Below are 19047 nucleotides of genomic sequence, written 5' to 3' on the forward strand. Positions count from 1 at the left end.
TCGCAATAAATATTGTACCGTGGACTACCGAGATATTATCATATCGTGAGATTTTGATATCATTACATCCCTAGTAGAAACTGATAAAAAGGTGAACTAGCCTAACACTACTGTTAAAGTCCGCGTGAACCGGAAGTTGCTGCCGACTTTATTTCAGTGTAGTGACGTATTTCCATCTGAAACGGAATATTGAATGGAGGGCATGGTTTTATTTTGGCTCTCCTCCTCTCTGTCTCTCACTCATATCAAACTAACGGTTGGAGGGGTGTGTTTAAAGGATATTCTGCCCAAGCCATCAAACTGACGTCATCAGAGAAGGATTCAGAGAAGCCATTCCAGAGCAGAAGCAAATGATCAGGTTTTGATTAAAGATTACCAAGACAAACTATTTTTTTCAGCTGATTAATTTGCACGGATTAATTGTTTACATCAAGACTAGCAATGTGCGCTAGTAAAGTAAATAAAGTCAATTTTGATTTCATGCCGACTTTAATAGGTCAAGCGAACACTATTATCGACAAGCATCAAAATTTTGCCAAGTCAAATAATCAGTCATCAGTTTTGTTTTAAACACTTCCAAATCATTTGTTTTTAACAGGAGAATGGAGTAGGTGGCCTTGAACATTTGCCAGAGAGGAGGCTTGCCGTTAATCACTTACCATTTGCAAGCTCAAAAACAGGCAAACATGTAAAACCAAGGACACAACAGCTTTCTGAGCCCACCTGGCATTCTTTCGCATATGTGTTGATGAAGCAGGTGCAAAGGCACTAATCACTAATACATTCCAGAAAAAAACTTTTCCTGATGCAAGCATGTGCGTCAGTGTGTAATCTCTTCATAAACAGTTGGCTCTATCACACTCAAACTTGATCTCAAACAACAACTTTTCTTCCTACAGAGTCCAAGACATTCAGATCTTAAGGTGTCCCATCTCTTTATGTTCTAATGCCTGGACATAGCCAGACTACAGAGGACTTTCTGCAGGAAACACAATTTTAAAATTCAGACCAGACTTCAGAGCATAACATGAATCCAAAACACTAGCAAACCAGAGACCAAAGCACACTTGAGCCTTATTTCCTGGAAGAGAAAGTGGAGTGGAATAAATAAGCGCACTTTAAGATTTATTATGTGATTAGCGTGGACGTACACATGCCTTAAAGTCATGATGAGCAAGAGATCTTATATTGTAATATAAATCTGAGTGTAACAAATCATCAGAAGAGGGGAGAAAAAAAAAAAAAAAAAAAAAAGAGTCGGGACTTGGTTCTATGAATCAGTTGTTGATTGGATTTTGAGATGTGGCCGTTGAATTAAAAAATGAATATGAGCTTGCAGTCAGTTGTGGAGGGATGGGATTTAAACTGACTAAATGTTCGGAGAAGTCCGACATATTTCACCAAAAAAGCCTGTCTTTCGCATAGAAATATCGAGTTATGGCTTTTTGATTAAATATAAAAAAAACAGAGCCTACAATACCCTCAATTACAAACAAATCACGAGAGCGAGAGGACGAGAGCTTCTCCTCTTTCTTCAGTCAGCCTGGATGTGCATCACTGTCTCTTGGCAGCTTTCAAAACATAAAATCTAATTTGTTGACCATGTGGAGCTCTTTGTGTTTTAAATCTAAACCTCATTCATCTATAATGCTGTGATGTAGTGCGAAGTATGCCGAGAGGAGACTTTAATAGATGATTAAGATTGCAGTCCTTGTCCAAACCGAGCATGAGTGCTGAGCCGACTACACATATTTATAAGCCATAATAGCAGCAAATGACCCCAGATCAGTAGGATGATTTCACAACGTTCTGGAAGAAATTCCTCTATTCTAGTATTTGGTTATGTGCTGCATTGTGTGAGAGAACGTGCAGTGTGAGCTAAACCCCCAGGAAATTGGTACAGGAGCTAGAGCCAGGTAAGAGAACATCTGCTGAAGGGAGATATAAAACACACACACACACACACACACACAACCACAATCCCCACCTTAATCACCTCTCAGTTAATGGAGGCTATTTGTGTGGCCAGAGATAGCTGGCTAAAGCCTGAGAGAGGGAATGAGCACATCAGTATAAGCATGTGCGTGTCTAAATAGATCTCATCAAATGCATAAAATAATGAAACGAGGAATGCGTGTACACTCAAATAATTTTTTTCTTTGTGCTGACATAAAGCAACAACCCCACAATAACACATCTGGACCTACACTGATATTTCCTGCAGGTAAGCAACAGGACAATATAAATCTCTCATGCATGCTTCAAAAAAAGCATAATCTCTTACCTAATCACCATTATATAAATCAACATCAGATATGAATATATGACAAGACAAATATCCATGCTCCTCTGGGTATCACTGCAACTGAAAATGTAAAGAAGTATAAATAAATAAGAGGTGTAATAATAAATAAGTAATCTGATCCATTAATTACATTTCCCTTCTGGAATTAATAAAATTCAGATTTTGTTGTAATTAAAATTTCTTTAAAAAAACAACAACAACAACAACAGTGATCTGCTGAATTCATACTCCTGGATACAGCCTAGCGTATTACTTCCACATTTAGTCTCAGTGCAGCGCAGTGTATGGAAATTGTGAGAAACTTAAGCACAAAATCAATCTTGAGGAAGAGTTCCACAACAGGACAAAGCAATATTGATGATTCGCCTTTAAGCTTAAGGAATCTGAAGATTCTGGAACTCATTACTAAACTGTATGTTTTAATCAGATGTGTTTCTAGCCTTTCATCAGTACAGGGGCCTCCTTCAAAAAAAATTGTCCTAATATTTTTTTTGGATGCTGTTATGGATATATTTATATAAATTGGCTTTGCAGTACAAAGTTGAGCTGCGTCATTGCTGACAAATGATAAAATACATTAGCAGGGTTTGTTTCTAGTTTATTGTTGTATAGTCAGTATCTAATAATATTATAGAAATATGGCAGAAAGAGTTTGCTATGGAAGAATATTATACCTGAAGCTCACGTAGCACTGAGATTCCAGTGAAAATACGCAAGTAGTCGACATGCATTGCGAGTCCATTGTGTTTACCAAGAACACATGAGTCTTCACATCACAAGCCCCTGAGCCCTTGAACTGATGCATATCAGTCCAGTAAGCAACATGTGGGCAAGTCTATCTCTCTTATCCACCCTACCCACACCTTCTGCCAATCTCACTGTTATTCCAAGCCAAAGTAACATTTTGTACAGTTGCTGATTACTGCCTTTAACGTAACTATTAAATATTTCTGCAAGCAAAGTGAAAAGAGGTGGTGTAAAATATCAGGTTAGACGCCAAATCTAATAATGGCTTTTCTTTCTGCACTGGTGGACCTGCCAAAGACACAGATCAAGGGCAAACAATATGTCTGTACGTAAGACATGAGTAATAAAAGCAAAAGAAGAACAAAGGACTACATTTTATGGAAAGCAATATACAACAAGAAACTTTGCATGAGAATAAATAAGAGAGCATCACACAAATCAAAAAAGCGGAGACATTTAAACCGGTATGAACTTCTTTCATTCCTGCTGGCAGCTCTCTATCATGACACAGAGGCTTTCAAATTCCATAGACACAAAAAAAATAAAAAGAAGCCTTATCGGACATGCACAGCTTGAAAAAAAAAATACTGCTTAAGCATGATGTGGATCAGTATTTTCCATTCTTATACAGTTATGAGCTCAGCTCACAGACCCTATTAACTGAAATTCAACAACATCAGAACATCACAGTCATCCAACACCTGTTATTAACACGCTACGTTAAACTTAAAGGGTTAGTTTACACAAAAAATGAATATTGCTCCAAAACTGTATGACTTACTTTTTTTGTGAAACACAAAAGATGCAGCATGATAGCCTCAGTCACCGTTCACTTTCATAGTTTTTTCCCCTCATACAATAAGCAAATGGTGACTGGTGCATTCTTCCTTTTAACATAAGTCTTGACACTTTTAGTGAACTAACACTTTTTTAATTTTTACAATATTGTATTACTATTTTATATTTTTTTAAGAAAAGCTTTTTCATCTTTTTATGAACAGAAGGATGCCCATTGGTATCGAAGCTTACGGCTGGTGAACTTAAATGTTCCGTCGGTATCTAAGTGAAGACATCTGACGGAAGTTTGGAGATCAGCTGCAACAATCAGCTGCTATCTGCTCGTGCGCTTCCTCTCACTTGATTGACAGCTCGTCAACAGCGCTCGCGCCCTGACCGCGAAGCGATGGAGCTTTCTAGCAAATCCACAAGTACGGCGACTACATCACACACAAACCATCCAAACACACACATACGGACTCCTAACAGCATATTTCAAAACAGCCCGAGTCTGAGACTGATTTTCAGCAGACACTCTTAACGTGAGTTTACAGGGAGAAAGAGTTAAAGTTAGTAATTCCCCTGAGGAGAGCGGTGGTCAGACAGCTCCCTCTACATCAACAATAACACGCTGGAAGCTTTCTACAACACCTCCACTGCAAAATCATCTCTCGTGCAACTTTAGCCACGAGAACAGAGGTTAAAGGCATTATAACGGCCTCTTAATACAGCAGGTAAGTAGTACGCGTACTTCTAACGGTACAATAAGATCTCCCTGCACACTATCCGACTGGAAATTGAGCGCAGCGTTTTACCTTTAGTTCCGCACTCTCCGCCATCTTGTGACTGCTAGCGCAGGCGTGACGCTGCCGGGTCACGTGGTGTGCACGCGCAGCTCGTTGCCGGCGTAACCGACCGTTCACACGGTTTTCAAACAGTAGTGTCCGAGATGTGGCTCTGCGTCTTTGAGAGGAAAGCCTGTATGTTTTGGAAAAGTGAATATGGTTACTGCCCCAAAAACAGGGACGTCGCTAGAGACTCATGGATAGGAAGGCTAAGCCTGTTTTAGGGCTTGTATACAGTCGATGGTTTTAGCGCGTCTGAGGATTTTAAAGCTCCCAAAGGTCCATTCATTCAATTTAGTATGACAATGGGTTTCAAATCTATTAAAATAATGTTGTTTTTGGTCAGAATTAACTAAAAGTATTCAGTCTAACTGCCTCGGCTTTGTTAGACGCTCGTCTACAATTTTTCTTTTTATCCAGATAAACTAAAGTAGCTACATTCTATCCACTTTCGACCAACACCGAGGAGCAAAACTGCTGTAGTATCCAAAGTACCTGGATTTGATAGAAAATCTTGCCGCTAAAACATCGAGGAGAAGATCATTTTTAATGTTACTGAATTTACAGAATCTCATACAGAGATGTAAACATAAATAAATCCAGAGCATGCACAAGTTGGTTTTCCAGGTCAAATGAATGAATAAATAAATAAATGAGCGCAAAAGGTCATAGTTTTAAGCGGTTTTAACTAAATAAAGTGTGTAATGTGAAAAAAAACGTATATATTAATAAATAACTTTTTAACAGACCACACAAAATACGTTATTTTATTTAGGCCTATTCATAATTATAAATGACAATGGTAAAATTATCACTAGTTACAAAATATTTTTGTACTGTATTTTGCTTTTTGTATTTTTCATGCCCCCTGCCAGGCATTGAGTGGGTGCACATGCCAGACTTGGTCTAAATAAGTGTGTAATCAAACACTGACCACTGAATACACTGTTCGCAATTATAGAACATTTATCGCTGAATAAGCACATCGGCGATGTGCAATGTCTGTTTTTATACGTTATTTTATTTAGGCCTATTCATAATTATAAATGACAATGGTAAAATTATCACTAGTTACAAAATATTTCTGTACTGTATTTTGCTTTTTGTATTTTTCATGCCCCCTGCCAGACATTGAGTGGGTGCACATGCCAGACTTGGTCTAAATAAGTGTGTAATCAAACACTGACCACTGAATACACTGTTCGCAATTATAGAACATTTATCGCTGAATAAGCACATCGGCGATGTGCAATGTCTGTTTTTGCCACTAGATGGTAGTGTTTACAACAGTAATAGACGCTGAGACTCATTTTTGGGTTAGTGCGTTTATAATGGTTTAAAAAAACGCTACTGAACACGTTTTCAGTGTTTGCAGAAATATAGGCTAGACCTATTTCTTGACAAGCTGGAATGTTGGGAAAGTGGTCAATACATTTTGATGAGAAAACGTTTTTAAACATTACTGTTTAATTTAGGCTATATATTTAGGCTATTTGTCTGTAGGATAGCCTACAGCAAGATAACGATCCGGGCGTTATTATTATCACGCAAATGTTTTTCCAGTACAGTTTCTGGATTTAGAATTCGTGTCTTAAAAATAGACATTTAATCTGTGATCATTAAAAAGTAGCCTAACCAAGGTATGTTCGAAACATTGTGTGAAGGAGATATTTTGAATTTATGAGTCAATACTTGTGGCTTTAATTGAACTTTTATTGAAGAACGAGACAAGAGATAATATTATTTTTGAAAAAAGAGAGAGAGAGAGAGAAACACTCCAGAGGTCTTATGACATTTAGTTTGAGCACTTTCATGTGGAATAACAACTTTTGTGGTATTCTCAATTGTTTATTTGGAAAATATGGGTGGGATAAGTGCTTGTTCAAACTTGTGTTTGTTGTACATTAATATGAAGTACAGCTGATTTTCAATCATTTTTGGGTTGATTAATTTTGAATAGATAGGTCTGAAATGTTACTTATTTAAAGTGCTTAAAATTGATGATACACAATTAATTTGGGATAGCACATCAGTTCAGAATTCATTTAGAGAAAAACAATTACATGTAAAAACACATAAATAAATAATAGGAATAATAATCAACAATTCCAGTTTATGAAATTTCACATTATACAGTTCATTGCACATTGCCACATATTATGTATTTGTATTGATTAAAAAAAAATCTAACTATTTACACAAGTAACAGCATAATTATTAGAATGTTTCTTGTCATCCTCTGGCTTGTTTGACTGTTTTCATAAAGTAATCCTAGACACTTTCATCCACAGAGGAATGTTCAAATGCCAGTGAATAGCCTACTTGGGATGGATAGTGATTCAGCAGTCCTCAGGCCTCAGTGTTCGGTGTGCGTAACTTGAACCTCTCAAACAGAGTGTAAGTGGAGAATTCCTTTAGGGGAGGTTTACAGATGTCTCTGGGATCCTGGGATGCAGCTTTAAGTTAAGGTGGTAAGAGGGGTGGCTTGAATGTGCAGGTCCCTGTGCAGTGGCGTGGAGTGAGCATTTTGCAGGAGAAATGGTGAAGAGCGTCGTGAGCTTCTAGGGAGAAGGTCGATTTAGTTCCATGAATCGCAGCACAAGGGAAATCTACAGCTAAACCTATAGAATTCTTTACCGAATCATGCGACTTTCTCCAAATGTCACAGTGACACACAATGATACACCATACTGTATGTCCAATGAATGAAGATTAGATCAAACTCCTTTCTAATCATCACTACTTTACAGTTAGTCAAATGCACATTTTGATGTTTTAATGCTTTTTAAGTACATTCATTTGTTTAAAAAAGTAGCACTTGCATATTTCTTTTGTAATTCTTTTAGAATAATGTAACAAAGGTTACAAAAAGTTTATGGTTGACAGTGTATACCTTTAAGCTTCTGTTGAATTGCATAACGAGCCTTTCTCTCCTGATCCAACTCGTTGCACAATGTGTCTAAATAAAATAAAAAGAAAAAATTCATAAATCATTTGGGGTGGGTCACAAACATTAAATGTTTTTAGAATCCCTGTCACCTAATATTTTCTTGAATGATTCTGTCTATCTGAAAGTATGCAAGTGTTACTTTTTCTAAGCTTTCCTTTTTTCTTTTCACTAGTGCAAAATATGTATTACCTCGTACAATCTGCAGCTGCTGGACCATCTCCTCTCGATAAGACAGTTCCCTCTTCATTTGATCCTGAAAATTATCTGTTAGAGTCAACACGTATTATATTAACTTAAGTTATAAATAGAAGAAATTATATAGCAAATGAAATCATGGTGTGAATATATCCATCTCTTAATTACCTTTCAAACTTTGAAATTCCCGTTCCAGTTTTTTTCTTAGCTCCACTTGCTCCAAGAGCTGCTTTTGGAGCTCCTCTGTGGAAAACATAATTTATCATATCACTGTGACTTTTAATCACCACACATATCCCAATAGCTTTTGAGTAAGCTACAGTCTTTTAGAGAAAATTATCCAGCAGCAAGTAAATCAGATTTTTTTTTAACATGTATTTTCACTCTCTGTTTGGTTTTCTTGTCTAATAGCGCTATTTAGGTTACTAAGGCTAAACACACGGTCCCCGTGTTCTCAAGCATGACATTGCAAAATAATTAGGACAGTTGCCTGAGGGGTGTGTGGAAAACGAGCCTGGCAATGTGGATCGTCTGCAGTTCAAGGACAATTCTCAGTTATACACAATTGTGTAGCGATCACACGCGTTTTTAAATTCATAATGCGTGTAAAATGGAGAAACACTGCACACAAAGAGCTACTTGCCTTAAAAATAGACATCGCCTTGTCTGTTTTAAACAATCATAAAAGCCAATTGACTGCCTCTGTTTGTAATTTGTCACGTTATCTTGTGCATAAACACATTTGCTTAGCTAACAATGGAATAACACTGCTGAAAATTGTCAATAAAATATCCAAATATTTACCTTTCGCCATATTCTCGATGTCTTTCTCGAAATGAAATCTGTTACCAGTATTTCTCAATGTAGCGTCGCCTGCCACAAAATATAGAAATATATTATCACACTGAATTTTAAAGATGATTTATTTCGTATAAATATATAATGTTGTTTTAACACACACACACACACACAAGAACAGGACATATTTTTTATTGCTACTCACTTGGGTTCTCTTTGCTAACACTAATATGATCCGAGCAGGATTTTTGTGATTCACATTCGTCGTCAGTAGGGCTGTTGTTTGAAATGTGTGAATCTAAAGGAAAATAGTCTTGTTAGCAGGCCACGTATTCAGAGTAAATAGTTAAATCCTATCATTTCTTCTAAAATCGACGAAATGAAAGTTGTTCAAATTCTAGAGTATACGCTATATAATAGGCTACTAATGAATTGTAAATTGGGGGACATTTTTTCCCAGTCATCTCAATAGCAAAAATGTTTTCCTAATTTACCCAAATTCACTCATTTAAATGTTAGTTTGTGAAATTGTCTTACCGTTTGTTTCGGGTGCGCAGCGAGGAGGTTTAGAGGCCGAACAGGGCAGTGTGCTCTGAAGAGATGCTCCCTCCTTTTCATGCGAGTACACCTGCAAAATGAACCAAGCATTTAAAAAATAAATACAACCCCAATCATGCATCATTTCTTCTTTTCTTACGCAACCATGCTTCAGACAACAGACTGCGTTTATACACTTCTAATGATCTACGAATATTTGGCAACATCAAGCCAAATTACTCGTATTACAAGGTAAATTCGGTCAGATGGACTGACAAAGGAATAATTTGCGCGGTATCCACCGGGGAGCCCTTACACCAACGCACCAATAGCCGCGGGCGACGACAGAAATGACCGGTCATTCTAAACATTTCATTTAGTATAATTACGCGCCGCTGGGTTCTTTTATTTAGATCGTTCTACGTTAATAAATAGAATATAAACGATCTGTATCCATAACAACATAAATTGCAAATTGTTCACAAATAGAAAACTATGAATGTAGAGTCCATAGGCTCAATTATGCGTCATTACTTGCTATTAGAGTTGAAAGACTGCTGCATCAGACAAGTGCTATTCTGAACAATGACTGTTTGAATCCAGTCTGCCATTTTGTTGATTCAAAATAATTTGACACTAAGAGGGAGCTATTTATTGGACGTTTTAATACTGGATATAGATTCAAGTGGTTTCAGTGCCACTGAATATGGCAGTTTGTGTGACTCACTTCGTAAGCAATGGCATCACTTTTCTTTGCCACCTGCTTGTTCTGCTTCTGATCGGGGGAGCTCCCGGCACTAAAAGTGGCTATGTGGTCATCGTCCGGCTGCGGAGTTGGACTGTTTTCCCTCACGGGACTTTGTCGGTCATCCACGGAAAGTTGTATAGACTCCTCGTCCTCCGGAATTCTGTGAGTCTCCACGTCGACATCCGGTTCTTCCCCGCTGTCCACACACGGAGAGGCTGATCTGTAGCTGGAGCTCTCACTCACAAAGTCTGGCGACAAATGGCCAGGATGAGCACCGCTGTACGCGTCCCTGTTCCCGTAGAGCTTAGCTATGCTCTCTGCGTCTTTAACGACGGGTCTGAACGCAGAAATATAGCTCAGCTTTCTGGGGGTGCGGGGTTGACCCTCACTTGACCTGGCCTCGTCCCCAGATTTGTCCTCGTCGTTCCTGAGGGACTGCGAACTGGAGCAGCGCTCGCTGTCGAACAGACTGTCTCTAGGTGTGTTTCCTCCCCGCTCACTTTCTGACATGTCTGTTTCGGTTTGCCGGCCACCCAGGAGCTCCGTGTGTGATTTTAGTTGTGCTGGTTGATAGGATGAGAGCGGCAGGCTGCCCGCGGTAGGCCAGAACATGGGGAACGATGGATAGATACCGTCCTTCGCACCGGGCCAAAACACAGCAGGTACATTGGTCCTGTTCTGCTCACCAACTCCATCATCCTTCTTTTGACACAGTCCAAATGCTGGGAAGCTATACGGATGCGGAAAGATGGGTGGCGGGATCTTCTGTAGCATGCCGAAACTCTTACTAGGCACAGGGATGACCGGGTAGTTACGCACGCTGCTGGTTAGGTTGAGGTTCCCACGGTCGTCGTCGCAGCGCAAAGTTTTGTGAGGAATATCAGGGGAAGCGGTCTGCGTGATGTTTCCGGAGGCCTGCGGTTTGAGCGGGGAGGACATTTCTGAGCCATTCCCTGGCAATGCACGTTTCCGGTTCCCGCCGTTAAACATGGCCTTGACGTCCTCCCACGCGTGACAAATGTCATCAGACAAGCTTTTGTCGGTGAGTTTTAGATGGCGTCTCCATGAATTAAAATTGGCCGCGTCCGGCTGGGTGTATTTCGACTCAGGTGTGCGGTGCGAGTGAAATATAAATTTGTTGGGTGAAAAATACATATTGCAGTAGGTGCACTTGATGCATTTCGCCCTGGAGCTGTTGTACCTCGCAGGTATGAAGCTTCCTCGGCTGCCCCAGGAGCACTCGTGGGAAACATCGAATGCAAAATTCTCGGGTAATTTGGGAGGGTTGTGAGCCCCGAGGAAGGATTTGCAGAGGCGCTCGGCCTCGCGCTTTGTGATCATGCCGCAGCGGCGCGAGGAGATGGGCATTGCCCCTGCGCGCCTCAGGATCTCCAGCTGCACCGGTGTGCACTGGACACACGTGATTCCAAGCGCCACGCGTCTGTTGTGGATTTCGTTGTAGCTGTAGTGCTTCAATAAAGTGTTGGAAATCTGCGCCAGACACAGCCTCTCCTGGCCGTCGATGACCAAAGAGACGATGGGCACTCCGTACAGCACAGTCTCACTCACTTGATTTGGCTTCAGCGAGCTGCTGCTAGAGTAAGGCTGCAGTTCTTGCTTTGAGTTGGGGGAAGAGCAAACATCTCGTCCCGTAGAAAGCTGACTGGGTATCGACTCCATTCCTGGAAGTCTGTGAAGAACGAGTCAGAAATGTAACATTACAATTCAATTCAAGAACTGTTTTTTATGCAACTTTTGAGAGATGATCTAGAATTATTAATGTGTGCTTTCTGTAGCCTTAAGCGTTGTCCTAATATAAACACATTTTTATCATAATAAGTATTACTATTATTTTGGTTTTTATTATCATTTTAATATTATTTACTGTAGTTTTTATAGTATAGGTCTACAACAGTAGGCTATCTCAATAAAAAGGCCAAATGAAAAAAAAGGCAGTATGTGGCAGCTATATTCCGTTTTTAAAAATTATCCTTCCTGTCTACAATTTTGTCTGTCACGTTTTTTATTTTGTTTCATCTCCGATAGAATTACTTTTGCAAGATAAGAAATGATATTTAAAAATGACTTTTTTTTTTTACAATCATTTGAATAATTATTTTAGCATTGCATTACAGACGATACTGTTAGTATTTTTAGTTAACACTTTACATTTTAAATGACTGCTTTAGGCCTGCTAATTAATATTTGCAATTAATACCTCGCTTTTCATGTTGAGAATATTGCCGGCTCTAACGCTATCCTTATAAGCTCGCACTCTCTGACCTGAGAGTCTATCATTGCTTAATGTCTCCAAATCGGCTCAGTATCCGGAGCGATTTACTTAAAGGCCTCTTACGGCTCTAATACGCAAAGGGGCAGAAGGGAAGAATCTTTTAGCTACTCCAATGAGCTTAGCATCAAGGAAAGAAGCAGTAAGCCGCTTTCTGTGTAATTACACAGCCTGTGTTGTTCGACTTTGATCTGTTAATAAAAGTCTTATCATTTATAATTAAAACATTGCGCAAGGAGCTATATTATATTATACTATATTATATTTCAGTCCTACACATATATATTCGTTTGCTAGATGTATCCGTAATCCTTACATCTAATTACGATGTACAATTGTTCAACAGATTTGTCATATTATTTTGTATCAAGTGATTTAGGTGCAATAAATTCTCTTTCGTAATAAAGGATCAGCACATTTTTAAACACTGGCTACAGGCTAGCTTTTCTTCTAAAATAATTTTGACAGTAATAAGCGCGTTAATTTCAGGAAATACACACGCTGGTTATTATTTTGTTCAACTTGTAAATATAAAAAGAAACGTACCTTTTTATCAGGAAACGAAGTCAGGCGAGCGAGTGTGTTTGCGTCAAATGAACAGGCCTAAAACAAGGACAAAACGTCCGTCTGTAGTGCGTGATGAGAACTGCGAGGTTTTATAGAGTCTCTCCTCTCAAAACAGCTTTAGAGTTTCCATTCCACTCAGCTCTCGTGCGTGGTGACGGGAGCGCGAGCCGAGTGACCAACCACATGGCAATCCCGGAGCTCGTGCCTCTTCTTAATAGGTTCTGCGCGATCTACTTCAAGAGAGGGGACGCCAAAAAGAATAAGAAGGCACACCCACTGAGATCAAATCCGATTCTGGTATTAACCGTTTGCTTCCACTACTCCAAAACAAAGATCACTGCCAGTTTATAATTGAGCTGCTTCCAATGATAGATAGATAGATAGATAGATAGATAGATAGATAGATAGACAGATAGACAGATAGATAGATAGATAGATAGATAGATAGATAGATAGACAGATAGATAGATAGATAGATAGACAGATAGATAGATAGATAGATAGACAGATAGACAGATAGATAGATAGATAGATAGATAGATAGATAGATTAAGTGCAGTTTTAGCGGTTTTGTGCGATTGCGCATGAATAAAGGCTGTACAGAGAGATGAAGAACAATGAACAACGGTAAATGTTGATGATTTGTCATTTCCCCCCACTGATATCATGTAGGATACACCTGCGTCTTATTGTTTTGGATTAATAAGTTTCCTATGAATTTTAGAACTTAATGTTTATGTTTGAGTGACACGTCAGAAACCAAACAATATAGGCTACACTCTTAAAAATAAAGGTGCTTCACGATGCCATAGAAGAACCTTTTTGCCTAAATGGTTCCATAAAGAACCTTTAACATCTGAAGAACCTTTCTGTTTGACAAAAGGTAGGAAAGAAGGTTCTTCGGATTATAAAAAGATGGTTCCTTTTGACTGAATGGTTCTTTGTGGAACTAAAAAGGGTTCTTCTATGGCATCGCTTGAAGAACCTTTTGAAGCACCTTTATTTTTAAGAGTGTAGGCTATCATTATGAATTTGCATTAATACACGTTGGCTCGTGGTCGTCGCATTTGACGTCACATGTCTCCCGGTGAATGATGCACATTTGTTAAACACAGCAGCCAGTGAGAGCGGCTAGTGTGTACAAACAGTGCTATATCAGAGCAATGGACTGAGGTAAGTGGTGCAACCTTATATGGCCGTATTAACTATTTAAACCCTGATCAACGACCTTCAGTTAACCCCACTAAGTCTTGACGTAAAGATATCAATATCGAACCGGGCAAAGTTGTGCTGTCCACTCTGAAATACGACAGTGGAAAATGATCATTCTCTCAGAAATGTTTTGGCGATGTGTGCAGGCATCACCAGTCACCGACTCCCGTTTAGGAGGGTTTGACAAAAGACAGACGTTGGATAAAAAAATCACTGGAGTCTGTTTTAAACAAGTGATATATTCACCTATTGGTTTTGTTACATTTTTCCATCCCTTTTAATTATTACAGCAACCGCCTAGGCCTATTTTATTAGGCGACCTTCCGTCATTCGCTGAGGTGTCAAAACAGACCTGATTAAACGGTAGTTAATTAGGCTTTATACAATGCTAACAATTACCCGGAATCAATTAGTTAATAATGTCCAAAAAATGCCTTAGAGGGATTCTTCTTCTTAGCAGAGCCATTACATCAAAACTGCCTTCAAGCTAAACTGTGTTTTGCGTTAAGTGAACATGTATCTAGGCATATGGATATGCTGCGTCATTGGCTATTTGACACAAGTAGCTAGACTAAATTGATGAGTTTTTATTATAAACTCTCCCAAAATGTTAGAGCAAAAATATAAGTAACTAAATAAATACATTTTAAAAGCATAAAGCATAGTTAGTTTATATCGTCATTGAAAAGGAATGGGAAAGTAAAAAAATCTGTCAAGCGATGCTCAGTATGCTCTGTGACCATGGGGCCACCGGCTTAACCTAATTCAATATTAATAGGAAGGGAAACTTTAACCAGATCTGCCTGGACGTGTCTCCTTTCACAACCAAGAAGCTTCGTTCTGGCCCAACAATAATTACAATTTTATTCTGTAATTATTCCTTTCTTGTTAATTATTTAGAGCTCGGACTCAAAGCAGCATTGTTAGTGTTTATTGCGGGGAGACCGGGGCTCACATGTCCTACAAGACTGGATCCTCCCACGAGCAGGTACAGCTACACAACAGCCGTCATTAAACAAGCTACCCTGCCATCGTTTAGTCAAGCCTTTGAGACGAATATCCCTTGTAAAAATGCGTAAGCAGTGCACGTTCACGTACCACCTCAAAATATTGAAATCATTCTAACAAAAATGCATTTGAAGTCATTTAATGGTTGCATAGGCTATATTTATCGCTATTAATTTGACTACCGACCAGGTTGTTTTGTGTTAAACTTGATGTGCTTAGTAACCTCTCTGACATGCTATTAAATAATCAATGATTGTTTTTACATAACGGTTGAATCAATACGATAAATATTGTGTTTCAGGACGACATATGCCATTATTGGCTCATTAATATACAAGCTATTATATTACACATGCATGAGTAAATTAATTAAAGAAACTTTATATAGGCCAGTTGCTGAGTGTGAAAGAAAGAATCGAGAAAACAAAACGTCTTCATTAAATAGTGCACTGTAAATGTTCTTCTGCATAAAATTGGGATTAAAAACATGTTCTTAAAATATAATTAGTTATAATAAAATGACTTCAATTTAGTTTAATGCTTACCAACATCGGTATTTATTACCGCACAACTTCTTTTATTTTGAATCTGTCAGTGAAATGTTCTTCTGCATAAAATTGGGATTAAAAACATGTTCTTAAAATATAATTAGTTGTATCGCACATGAAGTTGCAATAAAATGACTTCAATTTAGTTTAATGCTTACCAACATCGGTATTTATTACCGCACAACTTCTTTTATTTTGAATCTGTCAGTAGTGACAAATGGTTCGTACAACAGAATAGACTAAATAAATAGACCAACCTGATTATAGTAGTCAGTATTATCGGAATGAGTCAGGCACAAATATATTTAAGGCACTTTAAATAATAATAATAAAAAAGCTAATGCCATCATTTGCTGACTGGACACCTTTACAGGACAGTTTGAACTGATGCCCTCTGGTTGCCGTTTTAGAGAACTAAAGACAAAGGTCAAGAGACCAGACAACTCTCTATTTTTTTTTATTTAGGCTATTGGAGTGGGTTAATATTCAAATCATCAATTTTAGTTAAACCACAGCATAATAATAAGAGAGTATAAAATGCAATAACACGTTTTTTCTTTCCTTAACTTGACTTTATTTGACTAAGAAGCTCATGCTATTGTTGATAACAACAACGACGGAAACACTTTAGATTTAAACCAGTGTGTTTTCGAAAAATACGAGATGCTGTCCTGGAGGTCATTGCGAGGATTGGCGCATAAATCAAAGGCAGACTAATTCAGCAAGAGAGGTTTAATAAACGAATCAGCTGAAAAGCAGTGTTCTACAGTCACCGTTATATCCGTGCAGTATAAAAGCGCGACCCCAATAAATTTCACTTTAGCGCGAGATCAGTCAGCTTCTCTCATATTGATCTCTGTCGCCTTGACACCCCCCAGTCGCCTGCCGCAACCTTTTTGTTTCGAGTGAAAATAGCGTTTCGATTACTGTTTTTATTAGGAAAAGATTGCTACAAGAGGTTCACCATGGCTTGAAAATTAAGTGGTGACATTTTAATTACTAGACATTGATAAAGGAATCTCGCTAATGGCTGTGAACAGGTCTTTCGGTGCTCGTCCGGCCCCCGCGCTAATCAAACTGGACTGCAGGAGAAAGGTCGCATTAGAGCAGCGGTATATGGGCCCTAACAGCTGAAGGAGGAGGAATACTGAGGGCCTTTAGCTGCTGGGTCCCTAGAATGATGCACTAATGAGACCTTTGGATTGGACTGTTGTTTGACCCTAAAATGCAAACGTGGGACAAAATGACTTTTTTTTCCAAAATGAATTGTTTGGCTATTTTTCCATTGACAAGGACTATTTATCAAGTTAAAGATCCGTATGTCAAAAACAATGAACTCCCTTTTTTTATTTAAACAAGGGCTGACAAAATGTATTTTTTTGCCACCATCTATACTATACTATTTATGGATATTCATTATGCTTTTTGTATTGATAATGTTACATCCGATGCACAGTGTTATTGTAAACATTAAGGTTGGACTGTGTAAGTGAACACTAACAGTGATCCGGTTCAATATGCACTCATGTGGAGAGGAGAGTGACTCCGACCTCCGTATCAGATTCCTGTCCTCCCCATTGTAGTCATCCTGTACGGACCCCAACACTCGGAAAACACTGGACCAAAACTGCATCCCATGACCACTAATGAATTATGTGTAATCAAATACCATCCTTTCAAACATACAAAGTGTAAACTATGTAATGCTAATCATCTGAGGGATAAGCCTAAACTTAATCCAGAGGAGAATCTTAAATGAATAAATGTCTTTGAAGATGGAAGTAGGTTTATAATACCATATACTAAATTATTTATCTTATAAATAACTTTAGCAGGTCTTAGAATACAGACAGCTACATGTAAATACATTTACGCAAAGATTGCATGGTTAAATCCATACAGTCTTGCATTGGTGAATTTTCTTCATTGCATGTTTTTGCTTTGGACCTGAATGATCCTGCAAATGGTCCAGAGAGGTGTGCTATATGAGCACCAGCACCACATGTTGTCTTCACAAATCATGTAAATCTAGTTCGGATTGTCCTGAAAAACATGGAAACATGGAATGCAGACAAATGAATCAATAAGATCTGAATGGTTTTATTGGGGGAAAAAATCACCTTTATGTGCAAACCTCACCTCAATTGCAAAATTAGGAAGTCACATGGTTGTTTTTGTTCCTCATAGATTTAGTTTTGGCCCGGTTGTCATTAAAATCTAAGAAATGAATTTGAGATAGTTGTACAGATTAAGAAATAGGTGCAACAAATAAAATAACTTATAATGCAGCTTAAAACCCCCAACAATGTATTAATGTATTTGGCTTTGGTATGTGACAACTACATTTTCAGAACTATACACATTCTTCATTACAAAAAAATGCTCTTCTTCCATTGTGTGCTGGCCTGGCAGTCATATCCACTGGTGAAATAATTCTGATATTTTTTCAAGACACAGGCAAGGATGAACCACAATATCGAAATAAAATACCTGGCACTTGCATTTAAAAAAAAGTAATACTGATGAGACATTAAAATGGCACATAAATATAAGAAAAGAAAGCAGATGGCCTGATGTGGTTAATGTGAGGAGGTTGCTGATTTGCTTTGATAAAATCCGAAGTGAAGGAAGACTTAACAGTAAGTTAAGTCAGTGAATTTAGATGCATACATTGTATAAGGACTTTGTTCACTATTTTATTAGTTTCTAGTTTAACAGGAATTCAGGTTTAAAAGGGTGCTATGAGTCACTATTGCCATTGTTGCACCTGCTGTGCTAATCTGCATCTGCTAATGTGATCTAAGAATACACAGGTTCTCATCTGAATTCATTTGAGAGATTTTCTTTTATCAAAGACTTATGGGAAAATAATAACTAGACTTGTCCGAGTTGCTGTATAATATTAAAACGTATGCTACCGCTCAAAAGTTTGTGGTCGGTAAGATTTTTGAACATTTTTGAAAGCGATCTGATATGATTTCTCAGCATATGGGGAAGTCGTGGCATAATGGTTAGAGAGTCGGACTCGTAACCCAAAGGTTTTGGGTTCGAGTCTCGTACCAGCAGGGATTGTAGGTGGGGGGAGTGAATGTACAGCGCTCTCTCCCACCTTCAATACCATGACTGAGGTGCTCTTGAGCAAGGCACCGAACCCCCAACTGCTCTCCGGGCGCCGCAGCATAAAAATGGCTGCCCACTGCTCCGGGTGTGTGTTCACGGTGTGTGTTCACTGCTGTGTGTGTGCACTTTGGATGGGATAAATGCAGAGCACTAATTCCGAGTATGGGTCACGTCACTTTCACTGATTTGGTGCTCAAGAAACATTTCATCACTGTTGAAAACAGTTGGGCTGCTTGCTTCTTATTTTTGAGGCAAACATGGTACTCTTTGCAGGACGTTCAAAAGAACAACATTTATTTGCAACAGAAATCTTCCATAATATTGTCTTTACTGTCAATTTTGTTCAATTTAATTCTTCCTTACAGAATACAAAAAAAAAAAAAAAATTACAAAAGATTAC

General features: G+C 38.5%; 2 protein-coding genes across 9 annotated transcripts in view; both read right to left on the reverse strand.

Annotated features, from left to right (window-relative positions):
* The window catches only part of LOC107563476 (E3 SUMO-protein ligase PIAS1-like), a 66465-nt gene extending 61758 nt beyond the window's left edge, over window positions 1–4707 (reverse strand). Inside the window, exon 1 of the mRNA XM_016248364.1 lies at window positions 4645–4707. Coding sequence (XP_016103850.1) covers window positions 4645–4668 — 24 coding nt within the window. The 5' untranslated portion in view covers window positions 4669–4707. The remainder of the gene's footprint in view (window positions 1–4644) is intronic.
* Window positions 4708–6823: 2116 nt separating this feature from the next.
* Window positions 6824–12972, reverse strand: skor1a (SKI family transcriptional corepressor 1a). Of its 8 annotated transcripts, XM_016248374.1 has the most exons (9): window positions 12739–12972; window positions 9882–11592; window positions 9155–9245; window positions 8823–8915; window positions 8624–8692; window positions 7988–8062; window positions 7814–7888; window positions 7568–7633; window positions 6824–7235 (listed from the first exon to the last, which is right to left on the reverse strand). In XM_016248374.1, the coding sequence occupies exons 2-9, from the start codon at window positions 11580–11582 to the stop codon at window positions 7138–7140; spliced, it is 2268 nt and encodes a 755-aa protein (XP_016103860.1). In that variant the 5' UTR covers window positions 11583–11592; window positions 12739–12972; the 3' UTR covers window positions 6824–7137. The 8 variants fall into 8 exon arrangements, with proteins under 8 accessions (XP_016103860.1, XP_016103861.1, XP_016103866.1 ...); XM_016248375.1 differs by lacking the exon at window positions 12739–12972 and having other exon boundaries at window positions 6824–7232; window positions 9882–11332; XM_016248381.1 differs by lacking the exon at window positions 12739–12972 and having other exon boundaries at window positions 7154–7235; window positions 7814–7877; window positions 9882–11332.
* Between the last annotated feature and the right edge of the window lie 6075 nt (window positions 12973–19047).

Source organism: Sinocyclocheilus grahami, unplaced genomic scaffold (genome assembly GCF_001515645.1).
Source record: "Sinocyclocheilus grahami isolate Dianchi unplaced genomic scaffold, SAMN03320097.WGS_v1.1 scaffold876.1, whole genome shotgun sequence".
Classification (NCBI taxonomy): domain Eukaryota; kingdom Metazoa; phylum Chordata; class Actinopteri; order Cypriniformes; family Cyprinidae; genus Sinocyclocheilus; species Sinocyclocheilus grahami.

Excerpts from the sequence above, each read along its gene's own strand:
- skor1a (XM_016248374.1), bottom strand. The coding sequence starts at position 11,582 with ATGGAGTCGATACCCAGTCAGCTTTCTACGGGACGAGATGTTTGCTCT. Across the intron at positions 8,916-9,154 it reads CTGCGCACCCGAAACAAACG|ATTCACACATTTCAAACAAC; the intron begins GTAAGACAATTT and ends ATTTTCCTTTAG. Across the intron at positions 7,236-7,567 it reads AATTCAACAGAAGCTTAAAG|AAGCTCACGACGCTCTTCAC; the intron begins GTATACACTGTC and ends CCTTCTCCCTAG.